The sequence below is a fragment of the Pongo pygmaeus genome, chromosome 6, assembly GCF_028885625.2.
Source record: "Pongo pygmaeus isolate AG05252 chromosome 6, NHGRI_mPonPyg2-v2.0_pri, whole genome shotgun sequence".
NCBI classification, from domain to species: Eukaryota; Metazoa; Chordata; class Mammalia; order Primates; family Hominidae; genus Pongo; species Pongo pygmaeus.
In genome coordinates, this window is record NC_072379.2 from 71,565,304 (window position 1) to 71,593,235 (window position 27,932).

At 38.2% G+C, this 27,932-nt stretch overlaps 1 protein-coding gene across 1 annotated transcript in view; it reads left to right on the forward strand.

The window, feature by feature from the left end:
• The window catches only part of AGMO (alkylglycerol monooxygenase), a 417,125-nt gene extending 398,956 nt beyond the window's left edge, over positions 1–18,169 (forward strand). Inside the window, exon 14 of the mRNA XM_063667515.1 lies at positions 18,035–18,169. Coding sequence (XP_063523585.1) covers positions 18,035–18,109 — 75 coding nt within the window. The 3' untranslated portion in view covers positions 18,110–18,169. The remainder of the gene's footprint in view (positions 1–18,034) is intronic.
• Positions 18,170–27,932: the final 9,763 nt, after the last annotated feature.

Consider the following 27,932-nt stretch of genomic DNA (forward strand, 5'->3'; position numbering starts at 1 on the left):
CAGTGATCTCTAATCTTGTGGCTGATATTTATGGTTTTCAGATGTTATCATGATAGTTTAAATGCGGTCGGGATGAACAATAGGCTTCTCTTCTGTAGTATTGTCCAAAAGGATGCACACTTTCTTAGGCAGTTTAGACTTTTAGAAGTGAGTAAATAATTGTATAAAATTAGGGAACTGAAATAATGCGTGAAATGAAAGATTCTGCATTTGTTGTGTAAATTCAGCTAGTACTTTTTGTTACTCTAATTATGTGTCTTTTGCCCCCATTAAATAGTAAAATAGTGAAAATCTGATATTTCCATTTTCGGAGTTCAGCTGAAGCAGTGAAAACTCTGTTTTAATGTGTATTTTGTATTTATCTTTTTAAAACTTGATTGTGTTACGTTTAGTATTTTCTCCTGTTAGAAAATGAGTATCAGTAGATATTTATTGATTGAAGGATATTCTTTTCAATAAGGTGTGCGACAAGCACACAAAAACCTCTTCTGATACTATTGATATTCTTTTCAATAAGGTGATGTTATCACATGGTCATTCACATGAACTTTCTTTTTACACTGTTTTTCATAAGCTAAGAACTGTGATATATATTTATAAACTAATGTAATACTGTTTGATTTAAAATTTAGATAGGAAAAAACCTTAAAAGGCCTCATATTAAGCATAGCTGTGATTGTGTTCTCTCTTGAATGGGGTATAGAAATAAGCACAAAGAGATAATGCAAGATTTCAAAGTAATAGATACAGTATTTGGAATTTATTTCTTTAACATTTTCTTTCCCTTTTTCTGAATATGAATAAATATTTTGGTATATATAGAATATTTTCAGAGTGAAAACAATTCTCAATTTCTTGTAAGTTGACATTTGTGAAACTGGGTTCTTGCAAAATTCTAGAAAAAAATCTATAATTATCTAATATATTTCTTTTTTTTCTTTTTATTATTATTATTATTATTATTATTATTATTATTATTATTATTATTATTATTATTATACTTTAGGCTCTATGGTACATGTGCGCAACGTGCAGGTAAGTTACATATGTATACATGTGCCATGCTGGTGCGCTGCACCCACCAACTCATCATCTAGCATTAGGTATATCTCCCAATGCTATCCCTCCCCCCTCCCCCCACCCCGCAACAGTCCCCGAAGTGTGATGTTCCCCTTCCTGTGTCCATGTGTTCTCATTGTTCAATTCCCACCTATGAGTGAGAATATGCGGTGTTTGGTTTTTTGTTCTTGTGATAGTTTACTGAGAATAATGATTTCCAATTTCATCCATGTCCCTACAAAGGACATGAACTCATCATTTTTTATGGCTGCATAGTATTCCATGTTGTATATGTGCCACATTTTCTTAATCCAGCCTATCATTGTTGGACATTTGGGTTGGTTCCAAGTCTTTGCTATTGTGAATAATGCTGCAATAAACATACGTGTGCATGTGTCTTTATAGCAGCATGATTTATAGTCCTTTGGGTGTATACCCAGTAATGGGATGGCTGGGTGAAATGGAATTTCTAGTTCTAGATCCCTGAGGAATCACCACACTGACTTCCACAAGGGTTGAACTAGTTTACAGTCCCACCAACAGTGTAAAAGTGTTCCTATTTCTCCACATCCTCTCCAGCACCTGTTGTTTCCTGCTTTTTAATGATTGCCATTCTAACTGGTGTGAGATGGTATCTCATTGTGGTTTTGATTTGCATTTCTCTGATGGCCAGTGATGGTGAGCATTTTTTCATGTGTTTTTTGGCTGCATAAATGTCTTCTTTTGAGAAGTGTCTGTTCATGTCCTTTGCCCACTTTTTGATGGGGTTGTTTGTTTTTTTCTTGTAAATTTGTTGGAGTTCATTGTAGATTCTGGATATTAGCCCTTTGTCAGATGAGTAGGTTGTGAAAATTTTCTCCCATTTTGTAGGTTGCCTGTTCACTCTGATGGTAGTTTCCTTTGCTGTGCAGAAGCTCTTTAGTTTAATTAGATCCCATTTGTCAATTTTGGCTTTTGTTGCCATTGCTTTTGGTGTTTTCGACATGAAGTCCTTGCCCATGCCTATGTCCTGAATGGTAATGCCTAGGTTTTCTTCTAGGGTTTTGATGGTTTTAGGTCTAACATTTAAGTCTTTAATCCATCTTGAATTGATTTTTGTATAAGGTGTAAGGAAGGGATCCAGTTTCAGCTTTCTGCATATGGCTAGCCAGTTTTCCCAGCACCATTTATTAAATAGGGAATCCTTTCCCCATTGCTTGTTTTTCTCAGGTTTGTCAAAGATCAGATAGTTGTAGATATGTGGCATTATTTCTGACGGCTCTGTTCTGTTCCATTGATCTATATATCTGTTTTGGTACCAGTACCATGCTGTTTTGGTTACTGTAGCCTTGTAGTATAGTTTGAAGTCAGGTAGTGTGATGCCTCCAGCTTTGTTCTTTTGGCTTAGGATTGACTTGGCAATGCGGGCTCTTTTTTGGTTCCATATGAACTTTAAAGTAGTTTTTTCCAATTCTGTGAAGAAAGTCATTGGTAACTTGATGGGGATGGCATTGAATCTGTAAATTACCTTGGGAAGGATGGCCATTTTCATGATGTTGATTCTTCCTACCCATGAGCATGGAATGTTCTTCCATTTGTTTGTATCCTCTTTTATTTCCTTGAGCAGTGGTTTGCAGTTCTCCTTGAAGAGGTCCTTGACATCCCTTGTAAGTTGGATTCCTAGGTATTTTATTCTCTTTGAAGCAGTTGTGAATGGGAGTTCACTCATGATTTGGCTCTCTGTTTGTCTGTTATTGATGTATAAGAATGCTGTGATTTTTGTACATTGATTTTGTATCCTGAGACTTTGCTGAAGTTGCTTATCAGCTTAAGGAGATTTTGGGCTGAGACAATGGGGTTTTCTAGATATACTATCATGTCATCTGCAAACAGGGACAATTTGACTTCCTCTTTTCCTAATTGAATACCCTTGATTTCCTTCTCTTGCCTAATTGCCCTGGCCAGAACTTCCAACACTATGTTGAATAGAAGTGGTGAGAGAGGGCGTCCCTGTCTTGTGCCAGTTTTCAAAGGGAATGCTTCCAGTTTTTGCCCATTCAGTATGATATTGGCTGTGGGTTTGTCATAAATAGCTCTTATTATTTTGAGATACGTCCCATCAATACCTAATTTATTGAGAGATTTTAGCATGAAGGGTTGTTGAATTTTGTCAAAGGCCTTTTCTGCATCTATTGAGATAATCATGTGGTTTTTGTCTTTGGTTCTGTTTATATGCTGGATTACATTTATTGATTTGCATATATTGAACCAGCCTTGCATCCCAGGGATGAAGCCCACTTGATCATGGTGGATAAGCTTTTTGATGTGCTGCTGGATTCTGTTTGCTAGTATTTTATTGAGGATTTTTGCATCAATGTTCATCAAGGATATTGGTCTAAAATTCTCTTTTTTTGTTGTGTCTCTGCCAGGCTTTGGTATCAGGATAATGCTGGCCTCATAAAATGAGTTAGGGAGGATTCCCTCTTTTTCTATTGATTGGAGTAGTTTCAGAAGGAATGGTACCAGCTCCTCCTTGTACCTCTGGTAGAATTCGGCTGTGAACCCATCTGGTCCTGGACTTTTTTTGGTTGGTAAGCTATTGATTATTGCCACAATTTCAGCTCCTGTTATTGGTCTATTCAGAGATTCAACTTCTTCCTGGTTTAGTCTTGGGAGGGTGTATATGTTGAGGAATTTATCCATTTCTTCTAGATTTTCTAGTTTATTTGCATAGAGGTGTTTGTAATATTCTCTGATGGTAGTTTGTATTTCTGTGGAATCGGTGGTGATATCCCCTTTATCATTTTTTATTGCATCTATTTGATTCTTCTCTCTTTTTTTCTTTATTAATCTTGCTAGCGGTCTATCAATTTTGTTGATCCTTTCAAAAAACCAGCTCCTGGATTCATTAATTTTTTGAAGGGTTTTTTGTGTCTCTATTTCCTTCAGTTCTGCTCTGATTTTAGTTATTTCTTGCCTTCTGCTAGCTTTTGAATGTGTTTGCTCTTGCTTTTCTAGTTCTTTTAATTGTGATGTTAGGGTGTCAATTTTGGATCTTTCCTGCTTTCTCTTGTGGGCATTTAGTGCTATAAATTTCCCTCTACACACTGCTTTGAATGCATCCCAGAGATTCTGGTATGTTGTGTCTTGGTTCTCGTTGGTTTCAAAGAACATCTTTATTTCTGCCTTCATTTCGTTATGTACCCAGTAGTCATTCAGGAGCAGGTTGTTCAGTTTCCACGTAGTTGAGCGGTTTTGAGTGAGATTCTTAATCCTGAGTTCTAGCTTGATTGCACTGTGATCTGAGAGATAGTTTGTTATAATTTCTGTTCTTTTACATTTATTGAGGGGAGCTTTACTTCCAAGTATATGGTCAATTTTGGAATAGGTGTGGTGTGGTGCTGAAAAAAATGTATATTCTGTTGATTTGGGGTGGAGAGTTCTGTAGATGTCTATTAGGTCCGCTTGGTGCAGAGCTGAGTTCAATTCCTGGGTATCCTTGTTGACTTTCTGTCTCGTTGATCTGTCTAATGTTGACAGTGGGGTGTTAAAGTCTCCCATTATTAATGTGTGGGAGTGTAAGTCTCTTTGTAGGTCACTCAGGACTTGCTTTATGAATCTGGGTGCTCCTGTATTGGGTGCATATATATTTAGGATAGTTAGCTCTTCTTGTTGAATTAATCCCTTTAGCATTATGTAATGGCCTTCTTTGTCTCTTTTGATCTTTGTTGGTTTAAAGTCTGTTTTATCAGAGACTAGGATTGCAACCCCTGCCTTTTTTTGTTTTCCATTTGCTTGGTAGATCTTCCTCCATCCTTTTATTTTGAGCCTATGTGTGTCTCTGCACGTGAGATGGGTTTCCTGAATACAGCACACTGATGGGTCTTGAGTCTTTATCCCATTTGCCAGTCTATGTCTTTTAATTGGAGCATTTAGTCCATTTACATTTAAAGTTAATATTGTTATGTGTGAATCTGATCCTGTCATTATGATGTTAGCTGGTTATTTTGCTCGTTAGTTGATGCAGTCTCTTCCTAGTCTCGATGGTCTTTACATTTCGGTATGATTTTGCAGTGGCTGGTCCCGGTTGTGCCTTTCCATGTTTAGCGCTTCCTTCAGGAGCTCTTTTAGGGCAGGTCTGGTGGTGACAAAATCTCTTAGCATTTGCTTTTCTGTAAAGTATTTTATTTCTCCTTCACTTATGAAGCTTAGTTTGGCAGGATATGAAATTCTTGGTTGAAAATTCTTTTTTTTAAGAATGTTGAATATTGGCCCCCACTCTCTTCTGGCTTGTAGGGTTTCTGCCAAGAGATCCGCTGTTAGTCTGATGGACTACCCTTTGATGGTAACCCGACCTTTCTCTCTGGCTGCCCTTAACATTTTTTCCTTCATTTCAACTTTGGTGAATCTGACAATTATGTGTCTTGGAGTTGCTCTTCTCGAGGAGTATCTTTGTGGCATTCTCTGTATTTCCTGAATCTGAATGTTGGCCTGCCTTGCTAGATTGGGGAAGTTCTCCTGGATAATATCCTGCAGAGTGTTTTCCAACTTGTTTCCATTCTCCCCGTCACTTTCAGGTACACCAATCAGACGTAGATTTGGTCTTTTCACATAGTCCCACATTTCTTGGAGGCTTTGCTCATTTCTTTGTATTCTTTTTTCTCTAAACTTCCCTTCTCGCTTCATTTCATTCATTTCATCTTCCAGGGCTGATACCCTTTCTTCCATTTGATCGCATCGGCTCCTGAGGCTTCTGCATTCTTCACGTAGTTCTCGAGCCTTGGTTTTCAGCTCCATCAGCTCCTTTAAGCACTTCTCGGTATTGGTTATTCTAGTTATACATTCTTCTAAATATTTTTCAAAGTTTTCAACTTCTTTGCCTTTGGTTTGAATATCCTCCCATAGCTTGGAGTAATTTGATCGTCTGAAGCCTTCTTCTCTCAGCTCGTCAAAGTCATTCTCCGTCCAGCTTTGTTCCGTTGCTGGTGAGGAACTGCGTTCCTTTGGAGGAGGAGAGGTACTCTGCTTTTTAGAGTTTCCAGTTTTTCTGCTCTGTTTTTTCCCCATCTTTGTGGTTTTATCTACTTTTGGTCTTTGATGATGGTGATGTACAGATGGGTTTTTGGTGTGAATGTCCTTTCTGTTAGTTTTCCTTCTAACAGACAGGACCCTCAGCTGCAGGTCTGTTGGAGTACCTGGCCGGCCGTGTGAGGTGTCAGTCTGCCCCTGCTGGGGGGTGCCTCCCAGTTAGGCTGCTCGGGGGTCAGGGGTCAGGGACCCACTTGAGGCAGTCAGCCAGTTCTCAGATCTCCAGTTGCGTGCTGGGAGAACCACTGCTCTCCTCAAAGCTGTCAGACAGGGACATTTAAGTCTACAGAGGTTACTGCTGTCTTTTTGTTTGTCTGTGCCCTGCCCCCAGAGGTGGAGCCTACAGAGGCAGGCAGGCCTCCTTGAGCTGTGGTGGGTTCCACCCAGTTCAAGCTTCCAGGCTGCTTTGTTTACCTAAGGGAGCCTGGGCAATGGCGGGCGCCCCTCCCCCAGCCTCGCTGCCGACTTGCTGTTTGATCTCAGACTGCTGTGCTAAGCAGTCAGCGAGACTCCGTGGGCGTAGGACCCTCTGAGCCAGGTGCAGGCTATACTCTCCTGGGGCACCGTTTCCTAAGCCGGTCAGAAAAGCACAGTATTCGGGTGGGAGTGGCACCCCTGGAAAGGGAGCTCCCTGACCCCTTGCGCTTCCCGAGTGAGGCAATGCCTCGCCCCTGCTTCGGCTGGCGCACAGTGCACTCACCCACTGACCTGCGCCCACTGTTTGGCACTCCCTAGTGAGATGAACACGGTACCTCAGATGGAAATGCAGAAATCACCCGTCTTCTGCGTGTCTCGCGCTGGGAGCTGTAGACCGGAGCTGTTCCTAATTGGCCATCTTGGCTCCTCCCCTATCTAATATATTTCTGATGTTTCCAGTTCATAAAGAGCTATAGTACATTTGGCTCTAATTTATATTCTAGTTCCATTGTGCTTATTTGTCCTCTTGCGCTCATAGGAAATAGAGATATTTTGGAGCAATCCAGGCTTGATCTCTCTTTGGGTTCTTATCTGTACAGCTGAAAATGGTCATCTCAAAAAAAAAAAAAAACATTATATTAAAAAGTGTATTTAACAAAGGATTAACTTTAGTTTTCTTTAAATAATTTAGGAAAAAAATACTCCATATTTAATGTGTTTCCTTTAAATCAATTCTTACTGTTGGGATTGTTTTAGTTCTATTAAATAGTTAACTGGTATTTTATAAACCTCACTCATACTACAGAAACAATTTTTCAGAAAAATGTACTCTTCTATTTAGGGCCAGGGTATACATTTGTTTAGAATAGAAAATAGTTATTCTAATATTCTAATTCTTAAAAAATTTTAGGGAAATTTTAGGAAATAAGTATATAAGCCTATATTTGGCTGAAAACATATAATTCACTAAATAGTAATAACCCTTCAATTTGTTGTAAGGTGGCTAAGTCTGACATCTTCACAAAAATGCCATTTTATACTTAACTCAAATTTCTTCCTTTACAAAGTAGAGTAAGTGACTTTATCATTCAGCAAAATGACTTAGCTCATTTAACATGTTTATTCATCGTATTAGTGATTCAGGGATATACATATTCATACCACTGCTGGCAATACATATAAAATTAAATAAGATATATCTCAATGAATGTTTTCTATTTTAATCTTTGTGACAATAAATACATGTTTGGCAGACCAAAATAATTAGCAATTTCAGAGATTTTATTTTTCTTGTGAATAATTATTCAAGTACATTAAAGCTTTCATTTTATTTGTAAGCTTATCTGAAGGCTAAATTATTTGAAAAGTCTTATTTCATCACTTCCACAAAGGCTGTGGAAGATTCCTAGCTAGTTGTAATTGGAACTTCCACTGCACAAGGTGATATTTGTTTTTCTTTTCTCTTCTGGTTGCTTATTGATAAATATAGTAAGTGTATTAAAACCAGAAGAGACAGATATGTACATAGGTATAAGTCAAATCCACCACATTTCTTTGTAATTTGAGGGTTTGCAATTTGAGAGCATGCAACAAGCACACTATTCTCTCTCCTTTAAGATTAGATGCTTGATTTGCTCATCATTAGAGCCATTTTGAATAAGGCCTCTTAAAACACAGACATAAACCTGGGTGAGATGTTATGTCCCTATAGGCCCAACTAGGGAGGCTGAGATGGGAGGAGTGCTTGAGCCCAGGAGTTCGAGAGTTCGAGTCCAGTTTGGGCAACATAGCAAGACCTTGTCTCTTTTTTTTTTTTTTTTTTTTTTTTTTTAATATTTCTAAAGAAGTGTTTTTATTTTTTTTTTTTTCTTTTTTTTTTTCTTTTTTTTTTTATTATTATTATTATTATTATTATACTTTAGGTTTTATGGTACATGTGTGCAATGTGCAGGTAAGTTACATATGTATACATGTGCCATGCTGGTGCGCTGCACCCACCAACTCGTCATCTAGCATTAGGTATATCTCCCAATGCTATCCCTCCCCCCTCCCCCCACCCCACAACAGTCCCCAGAGTGTGATGTTCCCCTTCCTGTGTCCATGTGTTCTCATTGTTCAATTCCCACCTATGAGTGAGAATATGCGGTGTTTGGTTTTTTGTTCTTGCGATAGTTTACTGAGAATGATGATTTCCAATTTCATCCATGTCCCTACAAAGGACGTGAACTCATCATTTTTTATGGCTGCATAGTATTCCATGGTGTATATGTGCCACATTTTCTTAATCCAGTCTATCATTGTTGGACATTTGGGTTGGTTCCAAGTCTTTGCTATTGTGAATAATGCCGCAATAAACATACGTGTGCATGTGTCTTTATAGCAGCATGATTTATAGTCCTTTGGGTATATACCCAGTAATGGGATGGCTGGGTCGAATGGAATTTCTAGTTCTAAATCCCTGAGGAATCGCCACACTGACTTCCACAAGGGTTGAACTAGTTTACAGTCCCACCAACAGTGTAAAAGTGTTCCTATTTCTCCACATCCTCTCCAGCACCTGTTGTTTCCTGACTTTTTAATGATTGCCATTCTAACTGGTGTGAGATGGTATCTCATTGTGGTTTTGATTTGCATTTCTCTGATGGCCAGTGATGGTGAGCATTTTTTCATGTGTTTTTTGGCTGCATAAATGTCTTCTTTTGAGAAGTGTCTGTTCATGTCCTTCGCCCACTTTTTGATGGGGTTGTTTGTTTTTTTCTTGTAAATTTGTTGGAGTTCATTGTAGATTCTGGATATTAGCCCTTTGTCAGATGAGTAGGTTGCGAAAATTTTCTCCCATTTTGTAGGTTGCCTGTTCACTCTGATGGTAGTTTCTTTTGCTGTGCAGAAGCTCTTGAGTTTAATTAGATCCCATTTGTCAATTTTGGCTTTTGTTGCCATTGCTTTTGGTGTTTTAGACATGAAGTCCTTGCCCATGCCTATGTCCTGAATGGTAATGCCTAGGTTTTCTTCTAGGGTTTTTATGGTTTTAGGTCTAACATTTAAGTCTTTAATCCATCTTGAATTGATTTTTGTATAAGGTGTAAGGAAGGGATCCAGTTTCAGCTTTCTACATATGGCTAGCCAGTTTTCCCAGCACCATTTATTAAATAGGGAATCCTTTCCCCATTGCTTGTTTTTGTCAGGTTTGTCAAAGATCAGATAGTTGTAGATATGTGGCATTATTTCTGACGGCTCTGTTCTGTTCCATTGATCTATATCTCTGTTTTGGTACCAGTACCATGCTGTTTTGGTTACTGTAGCCTTGTAGTATAGTTTGAAGTCAGGTAGTGTGATGCCTCCAGCTTTGTTCTTTTGGCTTAGGATTGACTTGGCGATGCGGGCTCTTTTTTGGTTCCATATGAACTTTAAAGTAGTTTTTTCCAATTCTTTGAAGAAAGTCATTGGTAGCTTGATGGGGATGGCATTGAATCTGTAAATTACCTTGGGAAGGATGGCCATTTTCATGATATTGATTCTTCCTACCCATGAGCATGGAATGTTCTTCCATTTGTTTGTATCCTCTTTTATTTCCTTGAGCAGTGGTTTGTAGTTCTCCTTGAAGAGGTCTTTCACATCCCTTGTAAGTTGGATTCCTAGGTATTTTATTCTCTTTGAAGCAATTGTGAATGGGAGTTCACTCATGATTTGGCTCTCTGTTTGTCTGTTATTGATGTATAAGAATGCTTGTGATTTTTGCACATTGATTTTGTATCCTGAGACTTTGCTGAAGTTGCTTATCAGCTTAAGGAGATTTTGGGCTGAGACAATGGGGTTTTCTAGATATACTATCATGTCATCTGCAAACAGGGACAATTTGACTTCCTCTTTTCCTAATTGAATACCCTTGATTTCCTTCTCCTGCCTAATTGCCCTGGCCAGAACTTCCAACACTATGTTGAATAGAAGTGGTGAGAGAGGGCATCCCTGTCTTGTGCCAGTTTTCAAAGGGAATGCTTCCAGTTTTTGGCCATTCAGTATGATATTGGCTGTGGGTTTGTCATAAATAGCTCTTATTATTTTGAGATATGTCCCATCAATTCCTAATTTATTGAGAGTTTTTAGCATGAAGCGTTGTTGAATTTTGTCAAAGGCCTTTTCTGCATCTATTGAGATAATCATGTGGTTTTTGTCTTTGGTTCTGTTTATATGCTGGATTACATTTATTGATTTGCGTATATTGAACCAGCCTTGCATCCCAGGGATGAAGCCCACTTGATCATGGTGGATAAGCTTTTTGATGTGCTGCTGGATTCTGTTTGCCAGTATTTTATTGAGAATTTTTGCATCAATGTTCATCAAGGATATTGGTCTAAAATTCTCTTTTTTTGTTGTGTCTCTGCCAGGCTTTGGTATCAGGATGATGCTGGCCTCATAAAATGAGTTAGGGAGGATTCCCTCTTTTTCTATTGATTGGAATAGTTTCAGAAGGAATGGTACCAGCTCCTCCTTGTACCTCTGGTAGAATTCGGCTGTGAATCCATCTGGACCTGGACTTTTTTTGATTGGTAAGCTATTGATTATTGCCACAATTTCAGCTCCTGTTATTGGTCTATTCAGAGATTCAACTTCTTCCTGGTTTAGTCTTGGGAGGGTGTATGTGTTGAGGAATTTATCCATTTCTTCTAGATTTTCTAGTTTATTTGCATAGAGGTGTTTGTAATATTCTCTGATGGTAGTTTGTATTTCTGTGGGATCGGTGGTGATATCCCCTTTATCATTTTTTATTGCATCTATTTGATTCTTCTCTCTTTTTTTCTTTATTAATCTTGCTAGCGGTCTATCAATTTTGTTGATCCTTTCAAAAAACCAGCTCCTGGATTCATTTATTTTTTGAAGGGTTTTTTGTGTCTCTATTTCCTTCAGTTCTGCTCTGATTTTAGTTATTTCTTGCCTTCTGCTAGCTTTTGAATGTGTTTGCTCTTGCTTTTCTAGTTCTTTTAATTGTGATGTTAGGGTGTCAATTTTGGATCTTTCCTGCTTTCTCTTGTGGGCATTTAGTGCTATAAATTTCCCTCTACACACTGCTTTGAATGCATCCCAGAGATTCTGGTATGTTGTGTCTTGGTTCTCGTTGGTTTCAAAGAACATCTTTATTTCTGCCTTCATTTCGTTATGTACCCAGTAGTCATTCAGGAGCAGGTTGTTCAGTTTCCACGTAGTTGAGCGGTTTTGAGTGAGATTCTTAATCTTGAGTTCTAGCTTGATTGCACTGTGATCTGAGAGACAGTTTGTTATAATTTCTGTTCTTTTACATTTATTGAGGAGAGCTTTACTTCCAAGTATATGGTCAATTTTGGAATAGGTGTGGTGTGGTGCTGAAAAAAATGTATATTCTGTTGATTTGGGGTGGAGAGTTCTGTAGATGTCTATTAGGTCCGCTTGGTGCAGAGCTGAGTTCAATTCCTGGGTATCCTTGTTGACTTTCTGTCTCGTTGATCTGTCTAATGTTGATAGTGGGGTGTTAAAGTCTCCCATTATTAATGTGTGGGAGTCTAAGTCTCTTTGTAGGTCACTCAGGACTTGCTTTATGAATCTGGGTGCTCCTGTATTGGGTGCATATATATTTAGGATAGTTAGCTCTTCTTGTTGAATTAATCCCTTTACCATTATGTAATGGCCTTCTTTGTCTCTTTTGATCTTTGTTGGTTTAAAGTCTGTTTTATCAGAGACTAGGATTGCAACCCCTGCCTTTTTTTGTTTTCCATTTGCTTGGTAGATCTTCCTCCATCCTTTTATTTTGAGCCTATGTGTGTCTCTGCACGTGAGATGGGTTTCCTGAATACAGCACACTGATGGGTCTTGAGTCTTTATCCAGTTTGCCAGTCTGTGTCTTTTAATTGGAGCATTTAGTCCATTTACATTTAAAGTTAATATTGTTATGTGTGAATTTGATCCTGTCATTATGATGTTAGCTGGATATTTTGCTCGTTAGTTGATGCAGTCTCTTCCTAGTCTTGATGTTCTTTACATTTCGGTATGATTTTGCAGTGGCTGGTACCGGTTGTGCCTTTCCATGTTTAGCGCTTCCTTCAGGAGCTCTTTTAGGGCAGGCCTGGTGGTGACAAAATCTCTCAGCATTTGCTTGTCTGTAAAGTATTTTATTTCTCCTTCACTTATGAAGCTTAGTTTGGCAGGATATGAAATTCTGGGTTGAAAATTCTTTTCTTTAAGAATGTTGAATATTGGCCCCCACTCTCTTCTGGCTTGTAGGGTTTCTGCCGAGAGATCCGCTGTTAGTCTGATAGGCTTCCCTTTGATGGTAACCCGACCTTTCTCTCTGGCTGCCCTTAACATTTTTTCCTTCATTTCAACTTTGGTGAATCTGACAATTATGTGTCTTGGAGTTGCTCTTCTTGAGGAGTATCTTTGTGGCGTTCTCTGTATTTCCTGAATCTGAATGTTGGCCTGCCTTGCTAGATTGGGGAAGTTCTCCTGGATAATATCCTGCAGAGTGTTTTCCAACTTGGTTCCATTCTCCCCGTCACTTTCAGGTACACCAATCAGACGTAGATTTGGTCTTTTCACATAGTCCCACATTTCTTGGAGGCTTTGCTCGTTTCTTTTTATTCTTTTTTCTCTAAACTTCCCTTCTCGCTTCATTTCATTCATTTCATCTTCCAGGGCTGATACCCTTTCTTCCATTTGATCGCATCGGCTCCTGAGGCTTCTGCATTCTTCACGTAGTTCTCGAGCCTTGGTTTTCAGCTCCATCAGCTCCTTTAAGCACTTCTCTGTATTGGTTATTCTAGTTATACATTCTTCTAAATTTTTTTCAAAGTTTTCAACTTCTTTGCCTTTGGTTTGAATATCCTCCCGTAGCTCGGAGTAATTTGATCGTCTGAAGCCTTCTTCTCTCAGCTCGTCAAAGTCATTCTCCGTCCAGCTTTGTTCCGTTGCTGGTGAGGAACTGCGTTCCTTTGGAGGAGGGGAGGTACTCTGGTTTTTAGAGTTTCCAGTTTTTCTGCTCTGTTTTTTCCCCATCTTTGTGGTTTTATCTACTTTTGGTCTTTGATGATGGTGATGTACAGATGGGTTTTTGGTGTGGATGTCCTTTCTGTTAGTTTTCCTTCTAACAGACAGAACCCTCAGCTGCAGGTCTGTTGGAGTACCTGGCCGGCCGTGTGAGGTGTCAGTCTGCCCCTGCTGGGGGGTGCCTCCCAGTTAGGCTGCTCGGGGGTCAGGGGTCAGGGACCCACTTGAGGAGGCAGTCAGCCTGTTCTCAGATCTCCAGCTGCGTGCTGGGAGAACCACTGCTCTCCTCACAGCTGTCAGACAGGGACATTTAAGTCTGCAGAGGTTACTGCTGTCTTTTTGTTTGTCTGTGTCCTGCCCCCAGAGGTGGAGCCTACAGAGGCAGGCAGGCCTCCTTGAGCTGTGGTGGGCTCCACCCAGATCAAGCTTCCAGGCTGCTTTGTTTACCTAAGCGAGCCTGGGCAATGGCGGGCGCCCCTCCCCCAGCCTCGCTGCCGACTTGCTGTTTGATCTCAGACTGCTGTGCTAGCAATCAGCAAGACTCCGTGGGCGTAGGACCCTCTGAGCCAGGTGCGGGCTATACTCTCCTGGGGGCACCGTTTCCTAAGCCCGTCGGAAAAGCACAGTATTTGGGTGGGAGTGGCCCGATTTTCCAGGTGCCGTCTGTCACCCCTGGAAGGGGAACTCCCTGACCCCTTGCGCTTCCCGAGTGAGGCAATGCCTCGCCCCTGCTTCGGCTGGCGCACGGTGCGCTCACCCACTGACCTGCGCCCACTGTCTGGCACTCCCTAGTGAGATGAACACGGTACCTCAGATGGAAATGCAGAAATCACCCGTCTTCTGCGTGTCTCGCGCTGGGAGCTGTAGACCGGAGCTGTTCCTATTCGGCCATCTTGGCTCCTCCCCCCGACCTTGTCTCTTAAAACAAAAGCAACACACACACACACACACACACACACACGCGCACACACGCACGTGCACGCACACACACACACACACACACACACACATATATAACTGAGAGGAGCAGCAGAATAAAACACCAGTCCCCATTAAAATTTTAGTATGGATTACTGACAGATTAGCCACCTGCCAATTGATGAACTTTTTGGAAAGGCATGGTGGAAACATGACAGCATCTGTACAGGCTAAAGTTCAGGCATCAGAGTTGAGGTTCCTGGGAAGTCAAGGAAATAGCCTGAAGACAAGGACCACTAATGATGTGTTAGCACAAGGAGGGCTTGACACTAAGAATGAACTTCCTCTGCTTTATATTTAGAATCCAGCTGTTAAAATCATGGGACTTGCCTAAAACTAGGATAAAATAAGTGTGCATTCAGTTTGTACGTATCCAAAAACATCATATATGTAGATTAGAGACAAATATTGCAAAATAAAAAGTCTACAGCTTTCATCTATTCTTTCACTAGCCTAAGTGGGAATTCTGTATTTATTTAACAAATATTTGAGAAATGTGTTAATCAACTATCAAGTGACATATTTAATCTAATCAACTAAGGAGACCTAAAATAAATGGCATAATACAAAAATCAAGAGAATAGTTGGACAAGGAAAATTTTAAATGGAGTGACTACAGTAATCAGGTGGTTATATTGACTCTGTTAAATAATTTTCTGGCTTAAAATTATAGTGCAATATATATTTGAATCTATACATTGTAATATTTATATATAAACACATATATTCTAAAATAGAAAATTAACTCTGTTTTCTTCTACTGAAATATTTTCTAATGAATGGTGAATATTTCAGAGTCACGTATTTTTAGAAGGGCACATTTATGTTATTTTATTTCTATGATCCTGTGCCAATCTGGATTTTATTATATATAAAAATTCCAAATTTGTTCTTAAAATATTGATTGTGAAAAGGTCTCAGAAGCCTAGCAGTTACTGACACAAGAAAAAAAAAATAACTAGGAGAATCTAGGTGATGACTACAGAAAAGGAAATGAATTCACTATGGATGTTCATATTCTTTGAAATGATTTCCTAGGTTTTGCAGTTAGATTTTCTTGGAGTAAATGTAAAACTTTATTCTAGCTCTGATATTTAGCAGTTTTGTGATTCCTTGGTATAACCACATGAATTTTGAGTTCCTACTATCTCACTGCCAAATTGGATACCAGCACACCAAAGTTTGTCATGAGAATTAGATGACATAATCTAATAAAGGCATGTAGGACAACGCTGGCCGAAGCAAAGATCTTCATTGCACATTAATATAACCTGATCCTGACTCCTAGGCTTAACCAGTTGTATATCTCTTTGAAGGGATAACACATAGGAGCCTGAAACAAGTAAGCAAGCAAAAAACAAACAAACAAAAAAGAAAACACACAAAAAAGACTGCTAACTGCAGTACTGCATTTTCGGTAGGAATTTAAAAGCATTTCAGATAATTGGAAAAGGGAAGATTTTTGTGATTTACTTAGAGGTAGGTCCTAGAGGATAAAGGATTGAATCACAGTTTCAAAGGTGGAAAGATTTAGTGGAAACTGGTGGATTAATAACAAGGCATAACTAGACTTGTAATCTTTTCCACTTCCTCTTTAGGTAAAAATTTTTAACAGTACTGGGAGTGGAGATGAAAGTATGGATAGTCTAGGGGAATTGAGAATGGAAAAGAGGAGAATTATGAGATTTATGAGAATACTCCGAAAACTTTATATACAACTTTTGAGGTTTCACTGAAGTAATTCTCCTCAGCCTTCCCTCAGGGAGATCATCCTTGTAACCAATAAAGACTTCTAGTGCCAAATATAGCTTAGATTCCACCACCCTGCACAACAGAAGGTATCTACTAGTTGCTTGCTGAATATTCTGGATCTAAAGTAAATTATTTACTCTGATATTATAGATTTATCATCTCTGTCTCACTTGAAAAGCTACCTTCTCAGCGCCCCTCTCAGCATTAACCCATTTTCATGGACAAATGCAGCTCATTGCACAAGTCTAAGAGCTTTCAAAAATACTCCCCCCAGCACAGTATTATTTTACCTGGCACCATCAGAAGAAATCCCATGAGGTCATTTCTCTTGAATTACAGTCAAAAGAAACAAAATCAAAACCAGCCTTTAAATATATTGTATTTGACTTCTGAGGCAACTCCAGAACGTTAATATTATTCTTGACTTCTCCTTCAATATAACTGCTGATTTTATTTTTAGTATTTTTTCATATTGTGAGTGTTATAGGCTAAAAGGAATTGCATGAATTTGAAGAAGTCCATCAAACTGGCTAATGTGAAGGATGATGGTTCTCTAGAAAGATCCAGGAGGTTCATATGAAACCGAACAACCCACTCATAAATTGAAACATCCTTGTTTGGGAGGGGTTTTTTTTGTTTTTTTTTTTTTTTTTGCTTGTTTGTATTTTGGTTGTTGGTGGTGTTTTTTCCTCATTCATGCTTTAATAGCAAAATCAGCAGAGTTCAAGGTATTTTCTGTGAGTTAACAGCTGTCCTCAGTTAACAGTCTTGACTTCACCGGAGTTCCCCACACCAGAATGCTCCCGTGCCTTCATCTTCTTACTTAAATGTTCTCTCTTTGTATATTTCAGTGAATCTTCCAGGTATAGTGATATTCTTCTTGGGGAGAGGCATCTGGTCCTATTTTAATAGTATGGAGGGGAAGTATACACATATATGAAAAATATAGAGAAACTCCCGCACAGCTATCCCAATAACTCTGGTTGTTTTGGCATTGTTTGCTTTCATCATCATTCCAGTTACCCAGCCACCTAAAATGGTGATCAGGAAAGCAGTCCTGTAGTTTTAATTATCAGTGCCTAGGTAAGAGCATAGGGGAGTGTTTGCCTTTGGGAAATCTGATGGTGCAAAGACCATGACCAGTGCCTGGATTGAACAAACTCAATGAACTTTTCAGGCTGCTTAATATGATTTAGTTAAGTCTTCAGTGTGAAGGAAATTTGCAGTTACATTTTTACACCTGATAAAATCAAAAGACTGAGGAGATAAGTCATCAGCAGTGTTTAGAATTTAATTCACCTTGGGCGAAATTCATAGTAAGCTAGATCATACTGACTTGGAGGGATTCTTTAACAATGTTTTTACTTCTCCTATTCCAAAGGTTTCTTAACCTATATAAGCAATTAGATCATTTAATATAATACATACAGCATGCTGTATCTCCAAATGTCAGAAGAAATGTTTGAATATCTAATTTATCTAGCCTCATTCCTTGAAATGACCCAGATTTGTGAATATAAGAAACAAGCCACAGAAATAAAACTTCTTAACTCCTGCTCCTGTCTTCACACACCATGTTTTAAGTTAAATTGGCTATCAGTGAACAATTGCTAGATTTAATTTAATAACTTGACTCCCTAAAATGTCCATGTTCATTTTCCTCTAGGGAAATATTTTTAATTCAGTTGAGCAATAGTATTGATTCACTTCTAACTTTTTTTTTTCTCTTTGTGTTTTATTTCTTCAGATTGTTTTTTCCATTTGCATTGCTTTCTGGGGAGTTAGAAGCATGAAACAACTCACCTCTCGCCCTTGGAAATAATCTGAATTTGTACATAATTCTTTTCTTTTAATGAGTTGTCCACAAGCATATTATGACTGCATATTAAAATGTAATTATCTTATATAATGCTTATATGAACTATATCTTTAATGAAAAGTAAAATTACGTATTTACTATTGTTTGCCTTTCACATTTGTTATTTTCTATTAAAAATTAAAGTCAGTTTTGGTTACTTCTCCCCTTTATTACTACAATTAAAGATTTCAAATATAATGATGTTATATTAACCAATAGCCTATATGACAACAAGTATAAAAAGAAGGGATCAAACTTAAAAACAGTAAAAACAAGAAGGAATATTGCCGTTGCATCAATTTGAAAACAATGTTTCCTTTGATGTTTGCTAAAATTTTGCATAGATATATATTTGTTGTCATAAAAATGTATTACATTGGTTGTCTTCCTAAGGCCACAGTTACCTTTGCAAACCATATAACCTAAGAAGCTGCATTGCAGAAAAAGACATCACTGAAGCCAGGCGTGGTGGCTCACCCCTGTAATCCCAGCACTTTGAGGGGCTGAGGCGGGCAGATCATGAGGTCCAGAGATAGAGACCATCCTGGCCAACATGGTGAAGTCCTGCCTCTACTAAAAATATAAAAATTAGCTGGACGTGGTGGTGTGCGCCTGTAGTCCCAGCTACTCTGGAGGCTGAGGCAGGAGAATTGCTTGAACCTGGGAGGCAGAAGTTGCAGTGAGCGGAAATTGCACCACTGCACTCCAGCCTGGGCGACAGGGCGAGACTCCGTCTCAAAGAAAAAAGATCACTGAAAGAAAAATGAATAGAATTTGTCAGAATTAGTTTTTTCAACAGGTTACTTTGTCATACATTTCTCTAATATGCTTGGTCAATTTGTTTTGGCAGACTGAGCAACATGCAGCAATTCTGCATTATTTAAAATTGTCAGAACAATGTTAATTCTCTAAATAAAATTACCCAAGGTGTTGTGTGTACATTGTTCATTGGGATTGTAAAAATCCATCAAGTGTTTCATTAGGAGGGAACTGACAGGGATAAGCAGGATGAAGTCCAAAGAACGAGAAATGGAAAAAGTTAAAAAAAAATCTTTATTTTTCATTTATCCAATAGTTCTTGAAATCAAGTTAAAATTTAATAATTTAATTTAATAATTTAATAAAATTTAATAATTTAAATAATCAAAGACACATGTACTAAAAAAATTAATGCTGTTCTTCATTGAGCTTTGCCTATGTATCACTGGGTTAAGGAGCCTGACTTAGATAATCTCATATTAGCAATACGTTATTTAATCTTTGAATGGACAAAAATATAGAGTATTAAGAGAATCAGACTGCAGGTGTCTGTGTGAACTGAGGATACAGAATTGAAGCACATTTAGTTTTCAAACTGAAACAGCAGAGGAAGATTAAATTTTGCATGATGAAAAGCAACAAATTCTATCTCAGGTATCAGAAGTGGGTTTGGCTTTGCTTCATTCTTTTTATACTTCTTAATTTAACACATAGTTATAGAAAATACGTAAGCCTATAACATATATTGAATCCTGCTTTTGTCCCTTACCAACAATTTTTGCAGAATTTTGTATATATATACAGAATCATGTTACAGTAGGGAGCCCTCTGCTGGCTTGAAATTATGAAATTTAAGGCATAAACATTCTCAAGATCTTGATTCTACATTCTAGAGACTTTTCAGTGTGTAAAACACATTCTTTAGTAATGGCAAAGAAAAGAGACTTTTTGCTAATCTTTACATAGTTGTTTAGTATGTCAGAAGAGCTTAATGATTCCCCAAGGAATGATACATAAATGTGTGTAGATGCTTTAATATATGTGAATTTATAGGATTAGCCTAAAAATGAGTTTAATAATGTAAATGTTAATAAATAATTCCCCCAAATGAGAAAAGATCCTTTTGTGGTGAAGTTCAGTTTTCTTTGAGTAAACTGAATTCTGTCTATTCTCTCTCTCCTCTCTTGGGTTTACCTCACTATGATTGTGAATGGTTTTCTATTAGAAATACAGATATTTTCAAGATACAAATTTGTGCCAGTGAAAGTGGGAGTGGTTACCAGACAGGTAATGTTCCAGACAACCTCCTATACAAAAATTATAGCAGTGAAAAAATTATGACAATGAGAAATCTGACCTAACAGACTCCATCTTGCTTCTAACCTCCAAGCTGTCCTTGTTTATTCCTGGGCACAGGCCGAGCTAACTTTGATAGGAACTTAGTTTATAGTTTGACTTTGAAACAAAAATGATAACGGCACTTTCCTAAAACAAACCCCCTTCTTGCCTGGGGACAAGGCTGCCTTTGTAGGACTAACAAATTAGCCACAAGATTAGAAAATAGGCTTAGGAGTCATACAGCTAGAGGCCACAAGATTCGAACTCTCCCCAGTTGCTCCTAGGGATAACATCATCATTGTGAAACCCCAGATTGGTGTTGGGAGATATTTTTCAGCTCCTGCACTCCATGCATCAGCTGGCACCACCCAGATGGATAAACGGACTCATCTGGTCTTGTGGCCCCCACCCAAGAACTGACTCAGCCAAGAATAGCTTCAAGGCTCTTTGATTTTTATCTCTGACCTGATAAGTGAGCACTCTCCATTCCCTGGCCCACTACCCACCAAATTATCCTTAAAAAACCCAGTCTCCGAATTTTCAGGGAGACTGACTTGAGTAATAATAAAACTCCAGTCTCCTATTCAGCTGGCTCTGCATGAATTGAACTCTTTCTCTATTACAATTTCCCTGTCTTGATAAATCGGGTCTGTCCTGGCAGCAGGCAATGAACCTGTTGGGCGATTACATTTCTAGGGCTTCTGTGCATTATTAACCAAGGCACGTTATTCTTCACTTTATTCTTTAACCCTGCTAATTTTCCAGTCCAGTTTTCTTTTGCAGAACACTAATACATGATGACAGAACATACAGCTATTATTAATGTTGTAAATTGATCTTGAGTGATACCATGTAATTTATGCTTACTGGAAGGACTTTATCTCTCTCTCTCTCTCTCTCTCTCTCTCTCTCTCTCTCTCTCTCTCTCTCTCTCTCTCTCTCTCTCGGGAAAGCCCTAAAAATAGGACTCGTCAATTACTCACCACTTCTATTGGAGAGATGCAAACTGACTTTGCAAATCATATGAAGATATTTACTTTTCCTAATCTACCATAAGAAAAGATAGAGGAAAGGAGCATTTGTTTAATGAGTAGTCCTCTATTAGTATTATTTGATTTAGTCTCTAGAATCCTGTGTTAGGAGCTGTTAACACTACTTTATAGCAGATAATTTTGAGTCTGAGAGAGGTTAAATAACTTGTGCAGGCCCATGAAATGTAATAAGTGACCAAAATAAAATTTAAACTCTCTGAAGTCGAACACTGAAGTCCATGATGTTTCCCGTGAATGAGTCCAGAACTTCTAAACCTTCTAAGAATGGCAACGCCGTAGGTTTACTTATAGGATTGCCGTATGTCTGAAAGAGGCTACAGAACTTGTCAGTTTCCTCGAGACTTGCTCGTTACCTTAGCTCTATTAGTTGTGCCGTTTACTTCCACATCATCTCATTCCATCAAGTTATTTTTGTTAAACTGAATCTAATCGTCTCAGAGTCCTGATATTTAGCAATATGTGCATTCCTAATCATGAATCAGATGTTCAATTAGTTACTAAAGTATATAAACCCTTGTTATATTTAACATTAACAACTTACGTGATAGTTTATTAAATATTTTCAAATTTCATCTTTACTAGTGATTATATAATTTAATCCCTAGTGTGGAATCTGCAATAGAATCATTGACTGGAATTCTTTAATATAAGGTATACATTATAGTGTACAGTAATAGGATTTATTTGGGAGAACAATAGAAAATAAGCTTCCTTTTTAATGTCTCCCCCATGTTCTCATAGTCATAGACTCCAGAAACCCAAGATAAAATAGCAAAAAACCGACTAGTTTGACTTTCAGAATCTTAAAACATTTTTGATGTTATGATTTTCAGCAACATGATGGAAGCAGCTTGGCTCTATCTTAAGCCTGCATCAGTGGAAAAAAAAACAAAACAGACAATGTTCTATTCATTATTAGAACATTTTTTTCAAATCTCACTCCAGTTCTGCCACCCATTCTTCTGGACATCGTAACAACTTACATTCCTTCCTCCCCAGGACACAATTAGAAAAAATTAGCAAATTAAGCAAGTATTGATGTTTATCTCTTGCAGATTGTGCCTTCTTTTTGACATTCTACAACTCTAGCACTATTTATGTAAACATTTTCAACCACTCCAGGTACCCCAGTATCCATGAATCATAATAACTTCATTTCTTGGGCATGTTCTTCCTTTGTTTTAATAGCAATAAGCCCCAAATTATAACTTGTCTTGATTTACATCACAGAAACCAGGAAGACACAGTCTTTGCTTTATGCATCAGGATTACCTGTGAATCTTTTTAGAAACGGAAATGACTGGAACAATGAATTTAGTAAGATTGAGGATGTGCCAAAAGTTCTATATTTTTCAAACCTCTGGCAATGATAAGGTGCAGAAGCTACAGCCAAACTAGAATGAAGGAGAACTTCTTTTGTCCCTCCTGTCAAGTTTTAGAAATAAGCAGAAAAGTTGTAGAGTGTGAGAGAATATTGTTTCTATAGCAAAGATGTTAATTAAGAGAAAGAGGTGATACTGATTAAGTAAGCATGGATATTTAGACATGCCACCAAAGTTTTCTGTTTCACATGAGATCATTTTGCATACATTTTAAAAGAAACAGAGCCAGCCGGGCGTGGTGGCTCACGCCTGTAATCCCAACACTTTGGGAGGCCAAGGCGGGTGGATCACATGAGGTCAGGAGTTTGAGACCAGCCTGATGAATATGGTGAAACCCCTTCTCTACTAAAAAAAAAAAAAAGTATAAAAATTATCCAGACGTGGTTGGTGGCGCCTGTAATACCAGCTACTCTGGAGGCTGAGACAGAAGAATCGCTCGAACCCGGGAGACAGAGGTTGCAGTGAGCCGAGATCACGCCACTGCATTCCAGCCCCGGTGACAGAGCGAGACTCCCTCAAAAAGGAGAAGGGAGGGGAGGGGAGGGGGAAAGAAAAGAAAAGAGAGGAAGGGAGGGGAGGGGAGGGGAGGAACTGAGCCAGAAAATGTAAATGCTGTGTAAGCATCAGCAAGCTGGAGAGTGAATGGAGGTAGAGTGGGGAATGGAGATGTGGTCGAAAAATACTGTCACCATAGGTCCTGTTTGCATTTGTCTGATTTTTCATTTTTAATGGAAGATTATTAATAATGATAATGATATAGGAGTTAACAAGGCATTATTTGGGCAGATCATGAGGATAAGGAAGTCCTCAGTAAGGTTTTCCTTTTCAAGAAAAGCAGTTCCTAAATCATTTTCTTTTCAAACAAAAAGCAGTCTGTAAAATCAAGCTGCAGACATGGAAAGGCAAGCTAGAAGCTTGCACAGGTAAATGCCAGCAGTTGTGCCAATAGGAGAGGTGCTACTTGGGGACTAGGCATGTTCAAAATGGCGGTTCCATGTTCCCTTTTCTTTGCTAACCACGTGTACAGTAAGGAGCAGACAACATGGCGCCAGCCAAGTACAAAACCCATTTGCATAATAAAAAGATTAGGGTGGAGTGACAAGCTTCTTCGCAGTGCTATGTAAACGCCACACCTGGTCCAACCAATCTTTGGGCCCTATGTAAATCAGGCACCACCTCCTCAAGCCCATCTATACAACCCCATGCACTTTACCAGGGGCACGGAAGACCCACTGGGGCACCCATCTCTCTCTGCAGGGAAAAAAGCTATTCTCTTTTCTCTTTCTTTCTCTATTAAACCTCTGCTCTTAAACTCACTTCTTTTGTGTTTCCATGTCCTTAATTTCCCTGGCATGAGGCAAGGAACCTCAGGTATCTATCCCAGACAATGATTGCTTTAGTATTAAAATATACAGGGGGTTAGGTTTGATAGATCCCTATTTTACACTTCTGGCTTCTTCCAGGGTCTCTTGTAGTGTGAGGTATGTGTGCACACTGAAGGGAGCTCTCTCTGTAACACAAAGTTAAATGTAAAAGATGTCCATACATAATGGTTTCTCTCCTCCCCTTATCCTATTCAGGCAAATCCAACTAACACATCCCTTTCAGAGACATTAGACAAATGCAACTAATACATCCCCTTCTGAGACAGTACACAGCATGCATTTTAACTTGCTGGTAAAATGATGTCTGCTGAGACAATCGGAGTCTAAAGGGGGCTAATTCTCTCTAGACAGGGGTATTGGAGATCATCTAAAAGTGGCACCTGGCAGCCACATGGAACACTAGGAAACCTTGGCTTGGCCTACATAATAGGCTGCAAGATGCATAAAATCATCAGGATGCCGTGAGCCCCTCCCCACCAAATTAATAACTCCTTATTTAGTAAGCTAAGTACTGATTTGCTTTTGAATAAAATTTATGCTAAACACATAATTTGCATAAAATGTTTATCAACTTATATTATTCACAGGGTGGGGGAAGATTAGTGATATTACTGATTGCACAAAAACCAGAAGGAATAAATGTGCTGAAGAAGTATCAGCATCTATTTCGAAAGTTTGTACTCATTTTAAGATATTCATGCTCAAAGGGGAGATCTAACACATGCAACCGCAGAGGGCATATGCACTCTCTGAAATGCATCATTATTCAGATTAAAAGACTTTTAAGTTATTTTACTTATATATATTTTTCTTTTTTTAAATGTTACTTAACCATTAAAATTATCTTGTGCACAAACAAAAAATAAAGCAGTAGCTATTAATGTGCTGGCTCCATAGCTGAAGGACTTTGCAATCAGTTAAAAGATACCAGTTTCATCTCACTGCCATCTGATTTTCCAAACAGATCAATATTTTTATTCAATTAATGTAATTGAAGTAATTTTTAACAGCCTATCCCATCAAATGTGAAACACTTGATCACTACAAATTAAAAAGTTTAATACTGAAAATAAAATTATATTTGTTTTGTAGAGATAGTATGAATAGAAATTTTGGTGGATAAGTGTAGGAATACAAAGCAGTATTCTTTCTAAATTAGGAGACTGATTGTTAGCAGAAAAATTGCTTGAAATTGTGTTGGACATAAAAATAATAGTATTCAGAGAGGTATATTGTGAACATTTAAAAATATTTTATGTATACAAAGGTGCAAATTGCCTAGAAATTTATTTGTTGTACAATTGATGTTAAATACAAAAGAATACATCAACATGAAAGTATGTTTTGCTGCCAGACATCAGATTTTAGAAGTGAGTAAGGCTTTGAAAAAAATTTTGTAAATCAAACCTGTGTCCTCTCATGTTACTGAACTTTATGGTAGACTCTGTCAAACTTGGTTGCATTTATTTAAAACTAGTTGGAGATCTTTAGACAAATATCAATAAAGATTGACAAAACTTTTGTTCCTGAAGTTATTAGTGAATTTCACTTATTGAAAACGAAGCTTGCAAACAGGGAGATATTGAAATTGATCCCTATTAAACTAGGAAAGGACTGAACAAATTATATAATAAGAGTTCCAACTTCAAGTGAGATTTAACTCTGACACCCAAAGTTGAAGCTTGAGAGTATTGATGAAACTTCTGTTTCAAAGGAGATGAACTTATATTACGTATCAAAAAGGAACAGAATTTAAAAAGCCATAATTTCACAGCTTGTAAATTTGGTAAAACAATCAACAAGTAATAAATAAGACAAATTACTTGATAAATTTTGTTTTATAAAATATTTTTGAAATGTTATTCTGAATGTAGGCAAAAATACAAGAGCTATGACATATGTTGGAGTTAATTATTTATATCACTTAATAAGAGAAAAATTAGAACAGAAAATATCATACATTTGCTGTATTTTATAGCTTGTTAGATACTTCAGTACCTGTATGGAGAGTATTTTCAGAATATAAATGTTATACAGAGAAAAGTCAATTGCAAGTGTCAACACTTTTGAATGTATTAACCATAAGATGAAACTTTGAATAAGAATACAGATAATTTTATTTTAAAAGTTCAAAATAATAACACCATATTAGAAACAATGTCTTCAAAAAATGCCACTGACATGCTATTAAAGATAGAAGTGACTAAGAAAACTGATTAGAGTATATATTAAGAATAATTATTCTGTTTATGTCATTTTTAATATTCTATAACCTAGATGATTAGTGTGAAGGTTTTTTAAAAATTTGCTTTGATGACATTGAAACAGGAAAGTTCCCTGACCCCCTTGTGGGACTTATGACAGGGATGTGGCTAGTTTGCTTGGCTCCTGGTGCTCAAACTCCTTACGGGAGGGGGAACTCTCAAATGGACAGGTGCAGGAGCCAGGGCGGGTGCTTTTGGGCGCTGGCACCACAGTAGCGTCTAGGGGTGTGTTACAATTAATGCTCTATTAACAGTTGCTGTCTAGGGATGGCTAAGTGTTAATCAGCTCAGTGGAGAGTCAGGGTGACAGCTTTTTACACCCTGCGCTCTTGGTACCTGGACCTTTGTCCAGTGTCCGGGAAGAATCAGGTCACACAGACTTGAAGGATGGTGAATGCAAGGATTTTACTGAGCGATGGAGGTGGCTCTCAGTGGGATGGATGGGGGAGCTAGAAAGGAGATAGAGTGGGAAGATGATCTTCCCCTGGAGTTTGGCTGTCCCATGGCTGATCTCTCCAACCATCCCCAGCCAAACTCCTCTCAGATGCTCCTTCTCTTCTCTCCTTCTCTGCCATGCTGCTCTGTCACTCTTCCACTCTTCTGCTTGTGGGGCCTGGGGTTTGAGGTTTTTATGGGTACAGGATGGGGGGGGGCATGGTGGGCCAGGGTGGTTTTGGATAAAGCAACATTTTGGGCAGGAAAACAGGGTAACTTCTCATTTAGGGTCATGGTTTCCAGGCTTGAAGGTGGGGCCTTTGGCGGTGAATCCCACACTTCTGCCTCTTCTCCATGTTAACAAGGTTTTGTTATTTCTTGTTTTGAAAAACATTTATTTTGGAAACAGTTTTGAATATACTATTGTATAAATTTGCCAACGTATTAAAACAGATTTTTGATGAATAGTTCTGTGTGTGTGTGTGTGTGTGTGTATGTGTGTGAGAGAGAGAGAGAGAGAGAGATAGAGGGAGAGTGAGAGTGAGAGAAAGATTTTATTTGATCAATGATTTAGACAATCACTCTACCAATAAAACCTATGTAAGCCATTCATAAATATGCTAGAGAGAGGAAAATTCTTTTACATTATTTAACACTACTTGATGTGTCTAGGCTGAAGAGTCAGAAGTGGAGTTAAGCACTTTCAATATCTTACATTCTAAAACATACTAACTTGGCAAATAAAAGAATGAATGACTTAGTGCCTTAAAAAACTTTTAATAGTAAAGTGATTTTAAAAATTTAAGTTAATTTATTGAGACCCTTGAAGAACAGTGATTTTCATCACTGAACAGTTTCAAGAATCCATTCAATTTGATGAAGACTTACTTCGTTGCCCTTAGTTATAAGAGATTCAATTATGATACATAAAAAATATCTGACAAAAGTTTGTGTTGAGTAGTTTGGTGTTTAGTCTCAACTATGTCATCGACTGGGTCATTGATTCCAAATTTGTGGGATGCAGTTTATCTGCATCAAAACACCTGTTACTTCCAAGGCCCATCTTAGACTGAAGTAATCCAGACCTCAGAGATATGTTCTGGTATGTGCACAAATACCTAGGTTCCCAGGGGGATTATGTGCAACCTAAAATATAAGAATCCCTGTTCTAG